The sequence below is a fragment of the Dermacentor andersoni genome, chromosome 7, assembly GCF_023375885.2.
Source record: "Dermacentor andersoni chromosome 7, qqDerAnde1_hic_scaffold, whole genome shotgun sequence".
NCBI lineage: Eukaryota > Metazoa > Arthropoda > Arachnida > Ixodida > Ixodidae > Dermacentor > Dermacentor andersoni.
In genome coordinates, this window is record NC_092820.1 from 82,868,724 (window position 1) to 82,888,781 (window position 20,058).

A 20,058-nucleotide genomic window follows, 5' to 3' on the forward strand; every position below is an offset into this window, starting at 1 on the left:
AAGTGTCACCCTAAAGCAGCACCCAGCCACAATCCAACACAGCTGCACCACACCAAATGACAACACAAGATCTGTTTTCTTGCCCGTCCAAAAGAGGGGCTAGCAGCTATGGTACACGAGCTATGCCCAACAATTAGCACGACAAGGTTAAAAAAAAAAAGAATGCAGCTTACCCCGAGTTACTCTGCCATGCTGGCAAATCAGTTCTGCGGAATCCCGCAAGGCGGGGCAAGTATCGTGAAATGTCATGACAATTTTTCTCTGCCATACTGAATGTCCAGACTGCATTACTGACCACAATTCAGTACTTGCAATGCCCATCAGGGGTACAACTATAAGATTCTTTTCATTTACAGCCACAACATTGTAGAATGCGGTGAGGAAGTGCTCCAAGAAAATTCAGTCACAAGGCGTTAAAACAAACAGCCGACTCTGCTTTTTATTCTTTGAGATGTGTTCTGAATCAATTAGCACATGTACAATACCCCCAGTATTTACTTTTCCAAGGACACTGCCCCACAGGCCAAGGTCTTGTGAAAACATTCCTCAGCGCACCAGCTGCAAATGAAAACCTAAACTGAACAGCATGTGATGTGAAACACACCCCAGCCACAAAAGCAATGGTAGATACACTCGGTACGCCATCAAGAGACTAACAGAGAAAGCACACACGATGACGAGACCAAACACCAGCACCGTTATCTAATCTTGGCACTTGCACAGCAAACCACTCGAACAGGAACATGCAAAGATACTTTCAGGCAATCACATGCGTTGTACGAAGCCAGGAGAGAAATTACTGAGGTTGTGGAAATAGTGTGCTTGGATTACACTCGAGTGGTCATGACTTTGGTGCACCCCACGAACGAGGGGCGCAGTTGTGTCTATCTAGGAGGGGTTGGAACGGCACGAAATACAACTCCTGCACATTATTCTTGATTGTGATTGATTCCGCGAAATTTATTTGCATGCGTTCCCCCACCTAAATGTTCTCGGCTGCAAGTGTAAATAAAGATTAGTAGTAGGAAAACAGGCACCATTTTTTAATGTCGTCAGTGCGCCTTTTCCTTACATCCCCACATATTGAGCAGAGTATCTACTATGACCAACAAGTTTCAATCTGCCCAAACAGTGAAAGACGAAAATTCTGGAACGCATCTGTGCTGGAATGGACATCACTGATGATGTTTGTTGATCGAGGGTACAATTTAAAAAGTGAACTGCAAGATAAAGACAGAAAGTTATGTTAATATTGTCACTTGATGCATGTAGTATATCAACATTGATAGCCACCTCAAAATGAGGCCGAATAAGAATGCAGTTGCTGTGGCTGGGATCAAACTTCCTCAAGATTAAAGTTTACCTAGTTACGCAGCCTGGCACATTACCTTTTTGCCTGTGGTGCAAGCCCCGGACACAACTTGTTTACTTGCCATACTTGTGAAGGATGAAACCAATATTAACGCTACCCTCGCCTACTTCATACTGATAAAATTATGGTGGATTACGATCACGACTGACTTATCCACCCCACACCAAGTTTGCTCTTTACAAGAGTGCGACAAATCCAGGTGAGAGAAACTGCACTAGTACTCCTGATGTGCATATTATCAGAGAGGCTAGAATACAGTGAATGGTTATCTCCTTGACAATCTGGCCGCCATTTGCTGTAAAGTCTGATGAGGTTGTAGCCTAGGAATGCCTACATACATTCCCAGTGCTTCTACTGGCACTGGTCAGTTAACACAACCCCCAGAAACAGAGCACAACTGTGCGCTGCGCTTCAAAGTGCAAACATTTCCTCAAAGAGAGAAAGAGAGAGAGTGAACAAGAGTGGCCTCCCGATGATGGGCAGGCTCTGCCCAGTCGCAACAGTACCTCAGGCCCACTTGCCGCCGACCCCTCACTCGTGGGAGGCTCACGTTCGGGCACCACGTGGTTGCGTTGCGACGACGAGGACACGGTGTCGTCGTCTTCCTCCATTGTCTGCGCAGTAACGCGCGGCGCTTAGGCACGAAATGAGCAGCAAGAAATAGCACTACTCCCGTCTATGTCTTTGGTATTCACTAAATTTTTTAGGCCATAGCGCCTAAACCCATTCAATACTCAGAAAGACATATGTGATGTGTCCCAGATAAACATGTTCAATGAGACAGTGTTCAGTCAGAATTAAATTAAATCATGTGGTTTTACATGCATGCCAGTGGTGGAACAGCCATTTGACCTTTCAGCGCAGGTCCTGGCGCAGGCAAAAAGCCGATTTGGCGCAGGGTCCAATGCATGTGTTCTTACCATACACCATGCAAACTTAAACTCATATAGTCAATATGCTGCGGGGACAGGTTTGCACGAGGCTTACCCTGCAAGCGCGGTCAAAAGAGAACGCTATGCACCTCCACACCATGACGCAAAGGGTGGTGCGACAGGGTTCGTTGATACGGGACAGAGAAGACAGCACAGACAGATCGTCAACAAGCATGTGTTTACTAACCCAGGATGCTAAACAGTGCGACAGTCGCAGCTTGTCGGCAAGGGCTCACTGCAAGACCGATAGGGTACGCACGCCTGTACTGAATACGACATCATGCAATATACTAATGTGATATCATGCACATTAGGCAGTTTTAGAATAGGGGCCGCAGAGGTTCTAGCATCGCAAAAAACGTCAGCGCCACTGCATATGCACGTGACACAAATAGGGTTCTGCGTTTGCGTCGGTGATACCATATCACCGAAATAGTGCAGCAGCCCAAGCTCAATGCAAAAGTTTTGTGTCGACAAACATGGCAGCACCCATAGAAGTGCTGGCTCTCGTGGTGCACCGCATTCGACCTCATTCGCCAATACCGTTCTTAACTATGCACCATGTGCGACTCTGATCACAGCGGCTCTTTTGCAAAGCCCTGCTATCACCCACAAACTATGAAAAACCTTACATTTACCCCTAAAACGTGATATCTACCTTCGGCAAACTCTGCAGTACCACACAAGTGGGTTTGATGAACACCGAAATAAAGCGCCAACAAGACCAGTGGCACTGCATCGTACGTCCGTCGGAGATAAATGCGCGAATGACAGACAGTCCACAGAGTTTCTCACTATATAGTGGGAAACTATGGACAGGCCTTCTGCTTCTTTTCATGATGATGATGATGACAGCGTGCTGTAGGTTTTGATTTCAGTTTTGCTATCTGCAAAGCATCGACGAAAGGAGGGTTTCGCTCTTATACATGCTTTGGTGCAGGCTCGGCACAATTTGCCACTAAAATGCCATTTTGGCACAGCATGGCACAAAGAACCGCTCTCGGTGCAGTTTGCCGCAATTGGCGCAGCTGTTCCACCAATGACATGCCAAAACAATGATCCGATTATGAGGTACACCATAGCGCAGAACTCCGCATTAATTTTGACCACCCAGGGTTTTTTAATATGCTCCCAATACACGGTACATGGGTGTTTTAAACTGAAAAGCTACTCGTTACATATTAATGCATCAGATTCGAATCCACACATCACAAGTAGCTTGCTGCTTTAGAAATGAAATTGGTTGTCCCCCCCCATCTCGCTCACAACTCTACAAGACAAGTTTCAATAAGACCTGCAGTCCGCAAAAAAAAGTAGAACTGCTGTGGTCAATCCTAATCCTTAAATGCCACACTTGTGCAATTAAACAAATGATCCCACACACCTCACTGCTGTCAGGCTTGGACCGCTTGACCACTTCACCATCAGCTTCAGAGTTATCATCGCACTGCCGCTTCGTGCCACCACTGGTGTTCAGAGGTGACGGCGAATCGTCCATCTGAGGGAAGAATGAGGCATTTCAAGGTGCCGACTGCCAAGCATCCAGTGGACTTAAAGGTATGCGACGAGTGCTCAAGCTAGAGGTAAAAAGAGCGAGACAAGTCTATGCATGGCCGAGGCAAGTACAGTATTTGTCTCAAAATTTGCCATAATCAACACGTGCATGCAGTTTTCAAATGTCACTACCCTGTCTATTTACATCAAATTTTAATTGACTTGTGGGGGGGGGGCTTAGGGTTTCGTGTCCTGAAACTGTATGGTAGGCTGTCGGGAACATCGAAGTGGGGGCCTTCCATGTCTCAGCTCCTCTAATGCTTCCCTGCTCACGTCTACTTGCTCTCATCTATAGCACACCACCGATGGTTGCATAGTCATTTTGCCACTCTCCGAGTGCTCTCATTTGAACCTGCAACCTCGCGCTGAGTAGTGAAGTTTGCCATTACTGTTAAACGTGCTTTCCGAGGCAAATATGTTGCTGTTCATTCATCCTGTTTCGGAACTCGTCTTCACAATAACGTGTTTCGAAACAGCACTACACTGAATGTCACGTGCTGGATACATTGTCATGCTAAGGGTTACATTTTCTGTAACGCTCATTTGAGTTGCATCCACCTTTTTCAAAACGCGTGTTTATATATGTACACCCATGCTAACAAATATGCAAACCAGAAACTTTTTTGGCCACTCAGACTGACAACCCACAACTGACGAGTGCAATACATTGTTTGCAAAGTCATGCATGAACTGCAGTCTCAGTGTAGGGTTACATGCCAAGGCACCAAGATTTTCTTTTTTTTTTTCGGATGCACTGGCTTGCTTAGTTCTAACTATGGACATGCATGTCATTACATCTTTAAAATGGATATTCATTTTTTTTCTTCCCCTAGTACTAAATTATGTACTTATTTGAACCACTCAAACTGTGGATGCTTACGGCACAAGCATACATCTGCCACCACGTCACGCTTGACGACAGTAGAGCTTCTTTGTATAAAACAATTTGAAGATTACTCCCGAGTGCTGTAAAGATTATTGCTTACTTTAGTCAACTGCCACTGCCTAGAAAACTAGGTGAGAACTGCACAATGTCCTGCTGTTATCCTCCCTCCTTGCATCAACTTGTACGAAGTGCTAAAACAGTCTTAATTATGCAAACGCAGGTGAGCAACAGGACAGTGAATGCGAGACACTCACCTTGTACAACTGAGAACAGGTAAAACAAATGCATGTGCATGTAAACAGGCACTGCACATCATAACACAAACACCGTACCAATTAAACCAGTGATCTGTCAAAATTTTTATTTCCAGCTACGCAGTACAACCTATGTAGCTGCACGACAATTTTCTCAGCAAACGAGTGGCACTGCACACTGCAGCTGCCAGAAACAACATTGCAGACTCTCCTCGGATCAATGCCAGCAACGCCCATCAGTGCAAAGCTGTCTTAGCCACAACATAGTGCGAGCAATCAATAAAACCAGAATACAGCTGCAAAATGCAGTATACTTCGCTAAAACTTGGGTTGCAATTATATTCCATAGGAGCCTCAATGAAATACATACATGCTAGCACCCAAGTATTCGTGCAGCCTGTTCCACTTTATTTTGTGATCTGCCTGCTACCAGCGATTGAGCAATCTGAGCAAACTGACCAGTTTGGTTTACAATAAGCAGATCTGGGATTGTCTACTTGCCACATACGTACTGGAGTAAATCGTACTGGAGTGGCGTTGGACGAGCAGCGAGTGCTGCAAGGCTGTGGTACAGCGATCGTCGACTGTTCTTCAGAGTCCCAAGCTATGGCGAGCCGAGCACTTCCCCTATCCTTCCCTACACCGCACACGTCACGACGTCGCCCGAAGCTGGGGGCATTCCAATTCAAGGCATACTATGAGCAACCAAGCCATTGATCGTCTTACCACTACTAGCCCACTAAAGACATGGCATAGCATGTTCTCCGGTTTGAAGCATGCATTGTGATGAAGTTCCAGCAAATCTATAGCATCCGATCATTTAAAGAAGGTGTCGGTTCCTTTGCTCTGTAGAAAAGACCATGTGGTCTCAAGTCCTAAACCAGTAATTTTCTTTTCCCCTGTGTATATTGCAATTTTTTGGATATTGCAGCTGGACTTCACCTTTCACTTCTGGCATTTTTCTTACTTTACTGGACTATACAGGGATTCACTAGAGCCATGCATTTTAGTCTGTACTAAGTGCCATTTCATAACATTTTGTTTCCTTTCAAAAACCACTACTGTGAACTATATTTAGTCTTTTAACAAGTTAGAGACTATACTTTATCAACACTTACACACTTATGTGTCAAACTAGGTTCCACCTCTCAAACATTAAAAGAGTATCCTACAAAAGTAGATAACTGTTTCAACCTTTTTTGACAGCACCCGGCAAAAAATCTCCATTCCTTAACAAAAGGCTAAAATGATGAATGATTAATTATCCCTGCATATATATAATCAATTATTGATACAAAGACCACTTTTCGATGAACTATAGAGTTCGCTATAGATGGACACGACTTACATGTACCGATTTTCACTTGAGTATTAAGTGAAAAAAAAAAAAAAGAAGCGTGTATTATAATTAATATGTGGATAATATCAATATCTTGACCACCTGCTCAGACAAGGTTGGCAGGACTTAAACACCTGCATTTATTACCCTATATCAAAGTGCAAACTCCAGGGGGGAAATCCGGTTTAACCCAATTTTGACAAAGCTTGTTTGGGGAGCAAAAAAAAACTCTTACAAGAAAAAACTGTACCACTTTGGTACTGCTCAATAAACAGGTCACTTGTTTGTCGACCCTAGTTCATCTGGTCACCCTGGCTGTCTTGTGCCTTTGTTGGCAATGGGTTGTTGCAATGCAGATGACTGTCGCTTCGTTGACGCATGGATTCAACTATTAGCTATACCACAGAGCACAGTTCCGTGGAGAGCACTCCACAATAAAGTTGCATGCAACAGTCTCATTGTGCCACTGTTAGAAGAGCATAGGAAACTGCTTGTGCAACATGCAACAGTGTGCATCATTCTTGCATGCGCAGGATACTTCACCATCCTCCATTCAGAAGTCGTGGCATGTTACCAAATCATTGGGACGAGTAGTGGTGTTTGCTTAGCCACAAGAAATTTGTGAACTTCCTTTGGAAACTTGTAATTGCGTTTCCATTTCCAGGCATATTGTCGCAATGAACCTGCCTTTGTATTGCCATCGGTTGAAGACTTCTACAACATCATGTTCCTCATGCAGGCTGCATAAGGCAGCTTCTGCCAGGATACAGTGCGGAGCTTGCCGCCCTCTGGCAGTGTTGGATGTGCAATATCCAAGTGCTTGCAAAGGATTTAGGTAGCTACTCCAGAACAGCCAGGTGGCAGTAGAGGAGAAAAGGTTTCTTGTAATAATGTTTAGCAGCACTGCTGCAGGAATTTCACAACATGCAATTCTCTGGTGTGCAAACATCCAGTGTGCAAACAGGTAACAGCCGTAGAAGTGTTTGTGGCTGAATGATACCAGCCTCATCAAGACCTGCTCTAGCCTAGTTCATCGGTAGCGTCAGACTCTCGCCATACATTTCGTTGCATCATAACTGTGGCAAGCCGATATAAATGGGTATTCTGGAGTTGCCTTTTGGCTATGCACGTGTTCGGCACTAAATTCAGTTCCTTAACAACTCTGCTTTTCTGTGCATCACTCGTGTGTTCTGCTTGCCAGAGGATGAGCAACAACATCGACGCCATCTCGGGAGGCCATGCAAAACTTGTGGCATTACGAGTGTGCCCGCTGCAACCAAACTATGGTGCAATACGAAGTCATTGCTACCTCTACTTTTCCCTCCCTCCAACGTTATGTATTGGTGAAACTATGAACCTTGAGACTGGTTCGCATCCCACTAAGCTAACAAGATGAACACTTCTTGGCACTATGAGGATAGTATACCTTGCAAATGCGGCTTATGAGCATTTGCAAGGTACTGAAGGCAGGCAGTGATTACAGTAGAATTCAGATATAGTGAACAGGCTTATGCGCTGAAAATAGTTTGATACTAACACTATACCCAAAATTTGCCTAAAATAGACTTTCCTGACGTGTTCATTATGTACGAAACTGTCTCCATTGAAGAAAAGAAAGGAATGCCTTTATTGGTCAAGAAACTACACATAGTAGACAGTAATTCTTGCCTCTCTCAGAATGTTTCTCAGTATCACTAAGCATTCCTCATGTGCGAGATTGTGTAGACCTGATCCAGCAGTCCACCTTTCCCAATGTTAGCTCAGCACCGGGAAGTGTCCGGCAAGGCAGTTTTTCAGCTACACCTAACATTGAGTTTTTCACGAGGGAATTATTTAGCTTAAGTATCAGCCAGTAAATTTTACAATAGAGAATAATTCACTTTATGTGGGTTAGCCTGTATTTCAAGCGTAAGAGCACAAATTGTGAAAAATAAAGTAAGTAAGCAGCTAAGTATTTACTGTTTTGGTGTTCCAGAGGCTTTTCTTGAGCCCTGGTACATTCAAATTCCCTCTCTCAATTTTGTTCCATGTGCTCCAAGGTGGCAAATCAACTTTTGCCCAAGCACGAACATGCATGCGCTCGGGGATCCTGAAGGCAATCTTACGACTCCAACAGCATCTGCACTTCATTTACCACAAAATATATTGAGCTGTGGTGTTGGACAATATCACTGCACAGAGCAGGGAGCACTGCTACTACATGCATTTATTGTAACTCAACAAATCTGCCCCCAGAGATGCTCAAACAATTTGTTGTGGAGGTCTTCGCTGCTGAGGCCTGAACAATACGCATCTAGAATTTAGCCGGGACATACAGAATCCTACATTTCACAGGTAATTTTGTTGCAAAATCCACTGCAGGGGCATTTAACCGTTTACACACAAAAGAAAAATTATCCATACAGGTTAAGCCTGTAAAAGATGACAGAACAGCTGTAACCCAAGACTGTACAACGGTGCACTAAAACACACATGATCCAACAAGACACACAACAGTCACAAGCACCAAACATCTGCTAGAAGAAAAGTACCTTTATTGAAAGTCATTACAACCTGCTTTGGCACACAGAGAGCATAACAAGAAAGACGCGCCTTGAAATTTTGAAGCCGCACACGGAATGTCTGCTCAAATGACAATAGTAAACACAGGCTCCAGCACACGTTCCCGTGGGAAGCCTACACACAGTCCTGAATTTAGCGAAACACCGGGCAGCAGATGAGTCATAACACGCACATTACTAAGACAGGGGATGAGGGGCTGAGAGAGAAGATAAGCCACAGTATCTCAAAAAAGAAACACCTTTGCAAAACTCTACTGCTAATTTTTTTTTTTTTAAAGCCTAAATGCTGTGCGCAGGCATCCATAGTGGGAGGACGGTGCTGCTATGAGAAAAGATAGTCCTGGCCTGTCTGCTCGAGACACAGAAGAAACAAAAATGTTTGAACTTAAAAAAAAAAAGCTGGAAGAATGTGACTAGATTCAGCTTGGACTGCATGAGAGAAGAAGAAACTGTCAGTTATTTCGGACAGGCTGTTCTAACCAGTTGCCCACACAGAGGGTTGCACAGCAGCCAATGTTACGTTTCTTAAAGCAACTGGTCACAAACATTGCCAATGACTTCAGGAAACGGGAGAGGGTAAAGAAGGTCAAAGGGGATAGAAAACATCCCAAAGGAAAAATGCACCTTGTCCGAGGGTTAGATACTGGCCAAATCCCCAATTTACGTGCATGCAGAAGCTGCAAGGTGTACTACTGTCCGTTTTCCAAAGCACCAAATTAAGCAGAGTGTTATGGGAGGGGGATAAAAAAAAAAGAGAGAGAGATCACAGGTTGTCAATCAATCGCAGCCATGCAATGTACAGCCATACTACTGTCTCGAGGAGACGGGCAGGGCGCGGAGAGGCGCAGGGCGTCATGTGTGCACCGAAAACAAAGCCAGCAGGCAGCGTGCATGCAAACGCGGAGCGTTCCCAGATGGCAGGCAAGCAGGGTGCACAGGGCTTGTCAAGAAGGTGGCCGCGAGGACCGAGCAAGCGAGGTGGCACAGCGGCGGTGGCAGCGGCGGCGATGTTTTTTGTGTTTTTTTTCTCTTTTTCTCTGCACGTGCTCATGGAGAGGAGGAAGTAGCGGGGAAAAGTGTCAGCCCAACACCTACAAGAGAACAATGCAAGGAGAGGTAGCGCTGAAGCAAGGACGGCCCTTCCGATAGTGGTCAAAAGTGTTAAATAAAAGTCGCGTTACGATGCAACGACACGCTCTCTGAAACCCATGGCGCTGGGGCAGCTTGGAAGTGGCAAAGGTAGCACGATGTGAAGAAGGGAGGTGACCAGAGTGTCCAGATGTTTCAGTGCGCCATGACCAGCAGACATGGCAAAGGTCGCATTTTGGTTGCACACTTTGGTGAATCTTCCAAAGATGATTCAGAAAGCTATCATTCAAGATGAACTGTTTTGCATGAAACATGCCAGATCTAGTGGGAAACCTGCCAAAATGGCAACACTGACTGCCGCACAGGGGGCTCTCCATCACACCGCCCCCGCTGCCATGCCACCCTCACCAGCGATGCAGCCTTCTTGGTGCCAAGTGGGACGCAATGGGCCAGCTACCACACACCATGTTACCTTTGCCACCACCATGCCACGGGCCACCGAAGCACATGCTGCCAGAGCTGGTGGTGGAAGCGTTGCTCTTGGCAAGAACCCGTGCGGGAGACATCCGCTGGCAAACGAGGAAGCCAGCGCTCCGTGTGATGCAAGAGCACTTGGGCTGGTACCCAAGAGCAGCGACTGGCACCACATGTGGGAGCATGTGCGAGGCCAACAATAGACAAGATTTCACCACGTTTAGAGTGCAGGTCGCTGCTGCAGTGACAGTAGTTCTCACTGCCTCTTCGCTGTACGTGGGTTTGAAGAAACATTGAGGACACTGCCATTGTGCATTTTTCCAGTGAATATTAGGTTGAAGTTTGGGGTCGAGCCCCCTCAACCCCGCTACCATGGTAGAATGTTTTTATTCTCACCTTCTTGCCTTTCGACACTGACCATAGCTGCTATTCACCCGGCTAAGTGCTGCTAATGCTGACATGATTTATGGCAACGGTGGTGCAGTTGGTAAAACTAAGTCAATTTATTGTGGCCTGGGTTTTGTCCATGCTAGGGACTGCTGCAGCGTACCATGGGCTGTATGCTGCTATGACTGCTTCAAAGGCAAGACAGGACAAGAAGTAGTAATAATGTGGCTGAATCAAAGAATGTCTCTTGCCACAGACAGAATACAGCCCGAGATGCGATGCTACGCCCTCTACCCAAAGTGTACAGGAAACTTTCTGTAACTAAGCTGCTGCTCACAACTGCAAGAGCAGAGTCAAGCAAAATGATGCACCCTGTGCCTCGGCGTAAACCACACACAGTAAGTGTACATTCCTGAATGGCAGCAGACGTCACATGGTCGATTAACAACCAGGCAGTAAACTTAATCCTAGAATGGCTAACCCACCATGTTGTTCCTACCCAGTTTATTTTGTGAGAGGCCTTGCAACTCGAGACCAAGAAACAGCAGGTGGCCCAAAACGGTCATGTGACCTCTGCGACATACCTCTATGGGCTCTACTGTTGCAAAAGAGCCTTCAGGCTTTTCTGCAACAGGATACTAAAGAAAAAAAGTGAGGAATGTGTCACACACTGAAGTTCAACAGCTGGAGACCAAAGGCCAGCATGCACTTTGGACAGCATGCACGTTGACAGTGGCACGCATTACAGGTTGAGGTTACAGGCTACAAGGCAGCCCTCTGTATGCTTTGGCAGGCAGTCGCAACCTCGGCCACATACAGCCCATTACGACCCATCGTAGATGCTTGACAAAGCAGCGGAAGGGTGTGCTAAAAGCCATTCCCACGTTTCCTTCACGATGATAGCAATGCGAGTGACATTTTGCAGGACTTGTGGTAGTGCAAATTACACTGGTTGAGTAAGCTTCGCAGCATCTGATAGATGACCGCTGTAATCCATGCCAAAGCTGCCCATTTCGACCTATTTGACTGCTCCTCCCCAAATGCTCTTAGAGCTACAGTGAAAAGCCCTGTTCACTCTGCGACAACCTAAGAATTTGGGACAGGCTGTGCCCCCAAATCGCACCACACCAGCGTTCTGTGCCTTCGATCAGCATACATACAGGTTCTTTTCAGACTTGGTGGCAGTGCACAGCCAAAGCTCTCTACGACAAAGTTGAATTTGACACGGAAGTACAGTAAAACCTCGTTAAACCGTACCCGCTTAAACAGCAGTAAAGTCAAATGCCCGACTCAGTGGCCATTGAACATAATGTGTTTTGTATCCGCATAAACCGTACCAGCTTATTGCGTACGCATCGGTTAAAACGTAGCGTTTCAACTTTTCGTCGCGCAAGCACGGTGGTGCGCCGCCTTCATCAGGCAACCCGGCAGAACGAGCCTCAGCGATCGGAACAACGGCCTCCAAGGGCTCTGTGCGTTTGCGCGTGAAGCCCCATCAACATCAACATCAACATCGTCGTCCGCACTGTCGAACGTGACATGAAGAAGTCGGCGCTGGCACGCAACAGGGATCTGCTGTTGACTACAATGTGTGGCAACTGGAATGCGAAGAAGTTGCTCGGCAGCACTGCTGCGACCGCGAAGACATGTCGGCTACGAGGTTCGACTTTTCGCCATCGTTGCCTGTGTTGTTGCCGAAGAGTCGACTAGTGACAGTGATGAGCATGACACGGAAAGCGACAGCATGGGCGATTGAGGCCCGACAGTGGCATAAGCTGCGTGTTTCCTCAGCCTCATGAATGCAATCGTCGCGACGAGAACAGGGGCGCGATAACGTAACTATTCCAAACTCCGGCACCCGGCCATGAAAAAGGCGCCCTCGGGACTTCTGCAGCACTACTGCGCACGTGCACGGAGAATACGTAACGCCAACCAGGAATCCACCACGCGAGTGTTTGCCGAGAAGAGGGGGCTGGCTGAAAAGCTGGCATGCAGCTTCAGTAAGTTTGAGGCTGCTGTTGTCGTCGTACTAGGCCGCCGCAGCATCAAAGGAAACTAGCATTTTTGTTGCGCGAAGTGAATAAATACTGCATGTTTTTTTCACCTTTCATCGCACTCTCTCTTGAGTTCTGTTTTCGACAGGTAAGTGGGCGATCTCATGCTATTTCGGTTAAGCAGTACTACTGTTTAGCGCATACTTTTTCTGAGCTCCGGCGAACTACGGTTTAACGAGGTTTCACTGTACCTCCATTATATACGTGATAATATTTGTGCTTGTCCACATCGAAGTTGTCACAATGCTAATAGCTGAAGTGTAGCGCCCCCACGCAGCACTAATGGTTTGTGTGTAGCTGTGCCAGGCCTGGCAAGAGTGCCAAAAGTCCGCACCAGAGAATAAAAGCTTGTTCTGGGTTGACAGCTTGGCATGTTCCTTTGTTTGTTCGCGGGCCTGATGTCCTACTTCTTTTCCCGGTAGCCACAGACTATCCTCGGCCGTCGGTACTTTATCAACTGGTGACGAGTCTGTTTCCGAACCACTCTACCATCTGCCCACATGCCAAATTTCGGCATTCTCAAACCATTCAAGAGGGTGGACCGGCCCGAAGCATTTTTTGAGGTGAATGATGTCGCCGAAGACAAGCAAACGTTTCTTGCCCAATTTTTCTGCACTCCTCCGGCCGTTGCACTTGCTTCTTTCTGACGGAAAGAAGCGAGAGTGGGGACAGCAACAGCAAGGTGCATTCACTGCCCGACCGGCTTGTGTCTCGGCTGTGACGCATGATCACATGCTATAGGCGCAGTTCTGGTGCACATAGATGCTGATGGCCAAGAATGCCCCACTGCTTTTGCCTCAAGGTGCTTGTCAAAAGCGGAACAAAATTGCAGCCAACTTCACAAGGAGGCAGTGGCTTTGGTGTTTGGGGTGGATCGGTTTCACCAGTATGTGTGGGACATATTGCTTGAAGCACGTTCTGACCACACGCCACTTCTGGGACTGTTGGGCACCAACAAGCCTGTTCCAGTGCAAGCTTTGCCTCGAGTGGTCAGGTGGGCTGCAATGCTCTCCACTTACAAGCACGGCAAAGAGCTTGGGCATGCCGATGTTCTTAGTGGGCTGCTGCTGCTGAACAACAGCACCACACTGCCTCTCCCTGGCAAGATCCTGCTGGAAGAGGCATATCCGTGACTCCTATCACCTGCTGCTGTGGCACGAGCCACAAGGAACGGTTCAGTTCTGGGCTATGTTCTTTCCGTTTTGAAAGGAGAAAGCTTCGCAGCAGGGCCACAGCGGAACCCCTTCAATGCCGAAAGCACAGAACTCAATCTCCACGAGGGCTGTCTACTATGGGGCTCAAGAGTCGTGGTTCCAAAACCACTGCGGGCCCAAATACTTGCATGTGCTTCATGCCAGCCACCCCTGTACGGAGAAGAGGAATATGAATGCTAGGAGCCACGTCTGGTGGCCAGGCATAGACATTGCCAACAGTGCGAAGAGGTGCACTACACGCCAGGCTCAACATCGACCTGCACAGCCAGTCCAACAGATGCCCTGGCCTTTTCCACAGCGACCCTGGTCCAAGGCTTCACATTGATATCGGGGGACCATTGCTAGGACATACATTATTATTGTTAATGCTTTCTCGAAGTCTTCTCTGTGGCTTCCACGTCTTCAGAGGCTACGACTTCAGCTCCGAGAATTGCATTAGCTCACCATGGCTTCCCCTACGTTATAGTTTCCGACAATGGTCTTGCTATTACCAGTGCACAGCACCTCTGGGTTCGTCACTTGAAACTGAACACTCTGCATGCTGGTATTGCCATATCACCCTGTCTCAAACGGTGCAGCAGAGCAAGTGGTGCAGATGGCTAGGAGTAGTCTGTGACTACCAGGAGAAGGCCCACAAATGAACAAGGGAACGTGCCGAGCCGTCAACTCAGAGTGAACAGACTTTATTCTCCGACGCGGCCTCTGGCGTGGTGCACAGGCCATGGAGCAGCTACACACAAACCATGAGCGCCGTGTGGAGACTCTGTACTTCAGCTATTAGCATTGTGACGTATCAACAAAGGCAATCGAGCCTTTGCAAAAGAAACACTATCATAATGCTTCACAATGAGTTGTAAAGTCTCCTGTCTACTTTTATGACCTTTGCTGTGCCGATATGTAGCACGCAAACAACTCTAATCATTTACTCTATTATATCCAATAGTATAGTTGTTATAGTATCAAGCTTCGACCGCACTTGCCACTGCATTCTTAGGTTGCCGTTGACTATATAGCCTCGCGGTGTTTCCTCTGTGGTTCTTGTCCAGAGACGAGATAGCATGCACGGCATCCTTACCTGCAGCTGGCTGTCGGCAGCGGTGCGCTCGAGAAAGGGCAGGTCTGAGCCAGCGTTCTTGCCCAGTCCGATGGCATCCATGAAGGCAGCACTGTTGACCTCGTCCGAGCGGCAGCGCTTGCTGCCCCCGTCCTCCTCACTGGCCTCTTCCCCGCCAGAGCCCCCACTGCAGCTGTTGGCATTCTGGTTGTGGTAAGGGTGGCTGCCTGCAGTCACTCCAGTGCCGCCGCCACCACCACCACCACCCCCACCTGACACTGCCACATCCACGCCAGACTCGGGGTCAAGTTTGCGCTTGTGCTGAGCAATGGAGGCTGGGTTGCTGCTGGCAGTCTGCGCGGCACAAACAAGGCAGGCAGTAGGTTATGAGAGCCGATAATGGGCTGAGCTAGATACCGTTCACCCTCCCCAGAAGAGTTTGGGGCAGGTACGGACCACATGGGCGCTCACCCACAATCGGTTTTCCTTCCGAAAAGCCATTGGTCCACATACGTAAACCAGTGCAGCCAAGACAATAAAAATTTGTGTATATACTCGAATCTAGGCCTGCCCCCCTTTTAAGCCGACCCCCCGAACGCACGAAAAAAAAACAAAAAAACCCTCGAATGTAAGCTGAACAAAAAAGCGAGGACAGCGTTCACAAAATGAAAATATTTAATATGGACATGGCAAGCTCACTCTACATCTTTGCTGCTAGCCTCCTACGCTTGTGGACACGCACAAGCTCACGCCCGTGCGCTCAGACATGCACAGACAGTGCGGCACGTTTCAATGCGTACGACCGGCGCCGCAGCACTATCTTGGTGAAAAGCACCTTTCTGTTATCTCGCACTTATCTTTCTTATCGCTATCATCTCGTCATTATGGCACATGCAGAAGGCGTGTCCCGTTGCCCCTCCAACGATGGAGGTTTTTGTCATCGATGCTGAAGTCCCGCCCGGCTTTTTAACGTTTGACAATGCCTCTGCAGCTAGCACAACTTTTCATTTGTGGCATCGCCTGTTTCGTACCATTACAATAATGCCACACCGCAAGCTGATACTTAGCCAAGCCACCGTACCAATACGACACAGATTAAAATGGCGACGTCGCTCGTGTACTGGAGCGGCCAGTAACGGCTGCGATACAGACTTTTCTAGACAACGCTACATATGCACCATAGCTATCATTTCCAATTACAAACTGGCACATTTTTTGAAAGCCTCGAATCTAAGCTGACGTTGGAGTTTGGTATATGGTTATGTGAAAATACAAAAACAACTTATCGGCCTAGATTCGAATAGATACGGCATACTAGAACCCCGCTGATATGTTTCTCAATTGTATGTTTTCCCAGGCACAACACAGCTGAAGCCCTATCCCAGCAAAGGGCTAAGACATTTATGTATGAGAATCCCCTTGGATACGTCGTGCATACAGTGTTCTCGCACGACACTTGCTGCTTTGGCGTATAATTACAAGAAAAGTGTCAGTGAAATCCTCAATACAATAAACCTTAATTTAACTGAGGCCTGCTTTCAGAGCCTGAATGCATATAGGCAGCCCTGTTTCGCTGCCAGCAATTGTTCCTCCAGCACAAGAACGGTGGGGAGGGGCGTGCTCCCCCCCCCCCCCCCCCATGCTCAACGTGATCAAGCCTAACGGGGGCGAGGCATGCGAACACCTGCTTCCCCCCCTAGTGAATGTGGGCAATGTCTTCGAGGTAACCTGTGGCAAGTGGAAAGGTCGAGCCAAGATGGCTGGTGCCTCGATGCGCACTGTGTTCCCATGTGCCTAGTGTTTGAGGGTGCGTAATCTCAAGTTTAACAGTCTGAAGGGAGATGCTCGAAGGAGAGGGAGAAATGAGCAGCCCCCGTGTCGTCGATCATCATAAGCCTGTAACCCAGCTATTATGGCATCGTTTTGAAAAACTCTTGCAGCTGCGCCTTCATTGTGGACTCTTACACAGCTGCCATTATATAAATTTAACCTCGGGGTAGTTTAGGGACACTTTGAAAGGTGCCCAACTCCTTTAACAAGCCATTGCACTCGAACAGCGCAAACATAACGCACCTTATTCGATAGTCTCTCACTCAAGCAGCCTCAAACCTAACAAGCAGCAACATATCCTTCCCAAGTACACAAGGCCGTGATATACAAGCAGTCCACTCACCACACTGAGGCTAGAGCAGGAGTCGTCACTGATCAGCGCAACATCATTGGCAGTGCCACCGATCCCATCAGCCACCAAGCCAAGGAGGGCAGAGTCTGAACGGCTCGAAGACAGAGTCTTCTTTCCCGTCTGCGAGGTTGAGCCAGGGCTGTGCTGAGGTGTGGAGTTTGGCGTCGCATTCTGCAAGCAATGAGGTGATCCACGAATGGGCTGAGCAAAACCCGAAACCTAGGGTAGCCAGAACCAGCAAACAACTCACCGTTTTGTTTCCTTTCTTTTTGGACCGATTGAGCACAGACTGAGGTAGGTACTTCACAAGCTCTCTCCTGCAGAAAGACATGCAAGCGTTAAGGGGACGCTGAAGAGATGCACTAAATCTATGTAGACAAAGTTTGATGGATCATGAAAACTGCGATTTTCAAGACCTTAAGAGGCATTTCCCATTCAAGGCTTTGAAGGACCAGTATAAACCCTGAAAAGATTGGACTTGGCATTATGTTCTCTACATGGGCAGCTTGTTTACAACCTGACCAAGAGTACCGTGTGGGGGCCAGGATGTCTAAGCTATTATTTTACAGTCAAACCTCGATATATCGAACACGGATATATCGAATTATTGCGTATATCGAACAATTTCTATATCACATGAAAAATCGCATGCATTTTTAATTCTTTATTTCGAACGGGGCCGGATGTAAAATGGGTATATCGAACTCCGCCGCCCCAGACCAAGTGCGCTCTGTTGACATGAGGCGAGCTTTCCCGCAACACCTCGAAGATAGCGGCGGCGCGATCGGCGTTCCAGACTGCTGCGTACGACAGCTGCCCACATCGGTTGCGCCGAGGGCGCCATTTGAACGTAGCGGCGTACACACGCGGCGGCTTGGAGCCAGCACGGCCGCCGCGATCACGCGCGCACCTATGCGCGCACGGCGGGGCAAGCCGCCTCGATCACGCGCGCACGGCGAGGCTTGCCCCCGCCATGCGCGCGTGATCGAGGCGGCCGTGGAGCCAGTTGGAGCGCTTTGTCGGTGCTGAGCCACACATCATGTGCACTGCGGACTTCGTTGGCGGTGACGACTGCACCGGAACAGTGGTGGAGTTAACAGCCGTGGAGATCGCGGCAGAAGTGACTGCTGAGCGGCCAAACGAAGATGCTGCCGAGGCTGATCCAGCAAGCGCTGATGTTGCCCCGCTCCCGACTGCAACTGAGGCTGTTGCTGCTTTGGTCGTTGTACGCCGCTACTGTGGTGCAATAGAAGGCACTGGACTGTCTATTGTGGACCGTTTGGACTATGTTGAGGACGCCGTGGTCAAGCACGCGGTTGCCAATATGAAGCCGGCTACGCTGCTTCAGTACTTTCAGCGAACTAAATAAATACTTTGTTTGAAGCTTCATGTGAGTATCTATTGCGCCACGATTGGTTCATTGATTGATTTGCGCTAGTTTTTCACGCGTTTTCTACGTGATTTTATATATCGAATTCTGGCTATATCGAACTATTTTGCGATCACCGCGCTGTTCGATATATCGAGGTTCGACTGTATTAATCTTGGTTGATGCATGTCCTGCTTCTTCATAATGACATTTATTACACGCTAACACATCCAGTGTTACAGTAATTACATTCTTGCGCCTCGTCCATGAACAGAACATGCAAAAAGACTTACCGCCTGACGTATTTGATGTCCACTTCCATGTCCTGTTTGAAAATGTTGATTGCTGTTGCTTGCCTCTTTACTGCAAGAGTAACAATACAAGACAAACAAATTGGGTCAACATAAGCAAGGAATTGGCAACAAAGGAAATTTTCTTTCACAATCAAGATATTTATGTGCAAATCTATTTAAGGGGGGACGCGGCCCTTGAAAACCGAAAAATCGCGAAAAAGTCTATTTTTGAAAAACCATATTTTTGGGTTGTATGTCTCATAAACTACCTGTTCTGTAATTATCAGCACCTAATTCAACCGTAAAGTACCAAAAAAAAAAAACGCTACTTTTGAGGCCACCGCGGCCCACAAAACACGCGCAAATGCCGAAATGAAGTCAAACTTCGCGCGCGCGCCATTCCCGGACCATGCGGCCTGCCCTCGCCATCTTGGTGTCGTTTTGACCGTGGATTCTTTGTCTCTATTTTGCCGCCTTACAAAGTGGCATCGTCGGCACGGTTGAGGCGCTATTGGCGTTTTCCCGCGATGTGATGCGGAGCGCTGATTGGCCGGAGCAGCGCGTTCAAATCCCGCGGGGTAAAGCGCGCCTACCATTGGCTGCTGCGCGGGCGGCAGCGGCTGCTCAAATCCCGCGGGCTAAAGCGCGCCTGCCATTGGCTGCTGCGCGGGCGGCGGCGGCTGCTCCTTTTGATGCCGCGCCCGCCGCGCTCGCGTCCCTTGCTCGCCTGCTTTCGAGCTGTTCACCGCCTAGCGCTATCTTTTAGATTATTTGCTCAGCCTTTTTTTTTTTCGCTAGTTCTTCGCTGCACGCTATGCCGGCAAAGCCCAAGACAGTGCCGATGTTCGGTGCGCGGGAGCGCGATATGCGTCTTGTACGAGCATCGAACTTCCGATCTTCCGCAGCGAGTGCCGATTGCGTAGACGCTTTTCAGCAGCGAAACTGTGCTTTTGGCTGTCGCCAGTCGAAAATCCGACACACTGAGTGTGCCTGGAGCCCCAAGAGCTAATTAGAAGCTCCGCAGGAGCTTTCTAATAAAAAAAC

The 20,058-nt window shown here is 47.9% G+C and overlaps 1 protein-coding gene across 3 annotated transcripts in view; it reads right to left on the bottom strand.

The window, feature by feature from the left end:
- The window catches only part of hrg (poly(A) polymerase hiiragi), a 46,124-nt gene that overhangs the window by 5,822 nt on the left and 20,244 nt on the right, over positions 1-20,058 (bottom strand). For 2 of the 3 annotated variants that reach the window (XM_050181450.3, XM_050181449.2), the window contains exons 11-16: positions 19,015-19,084; positions 17,603-17,669; positions 17,344-17,523; positions 15,192-15,524; positions 3,689-3,802; positions 1,879-1,986 (exon numbers count right to left, since the gene is read on the bottom strand). In XM_050181450.3, coding sequence (XP_050037407.1) covers positions 1,879-1,986; positions 3,689-3,802; positions 15,192-15,524; positions 17,344-17,523; positions 17,603-17,669; positions 19,015-19,084 — 872 coding nt within the window. Of the gene's footprint in view, positions 1-1,878; positions 1,987-3,688; positions 3,803-8,851; positions 9,990-15,191; positions 15,525-17,343; positions 17,524-17,602; positions 17,670-19,014; positions 19,085-20,058 lie in introns of those variants that run through there. The other variant, XM_050181451.3, reaches the window with a different exon arrangement.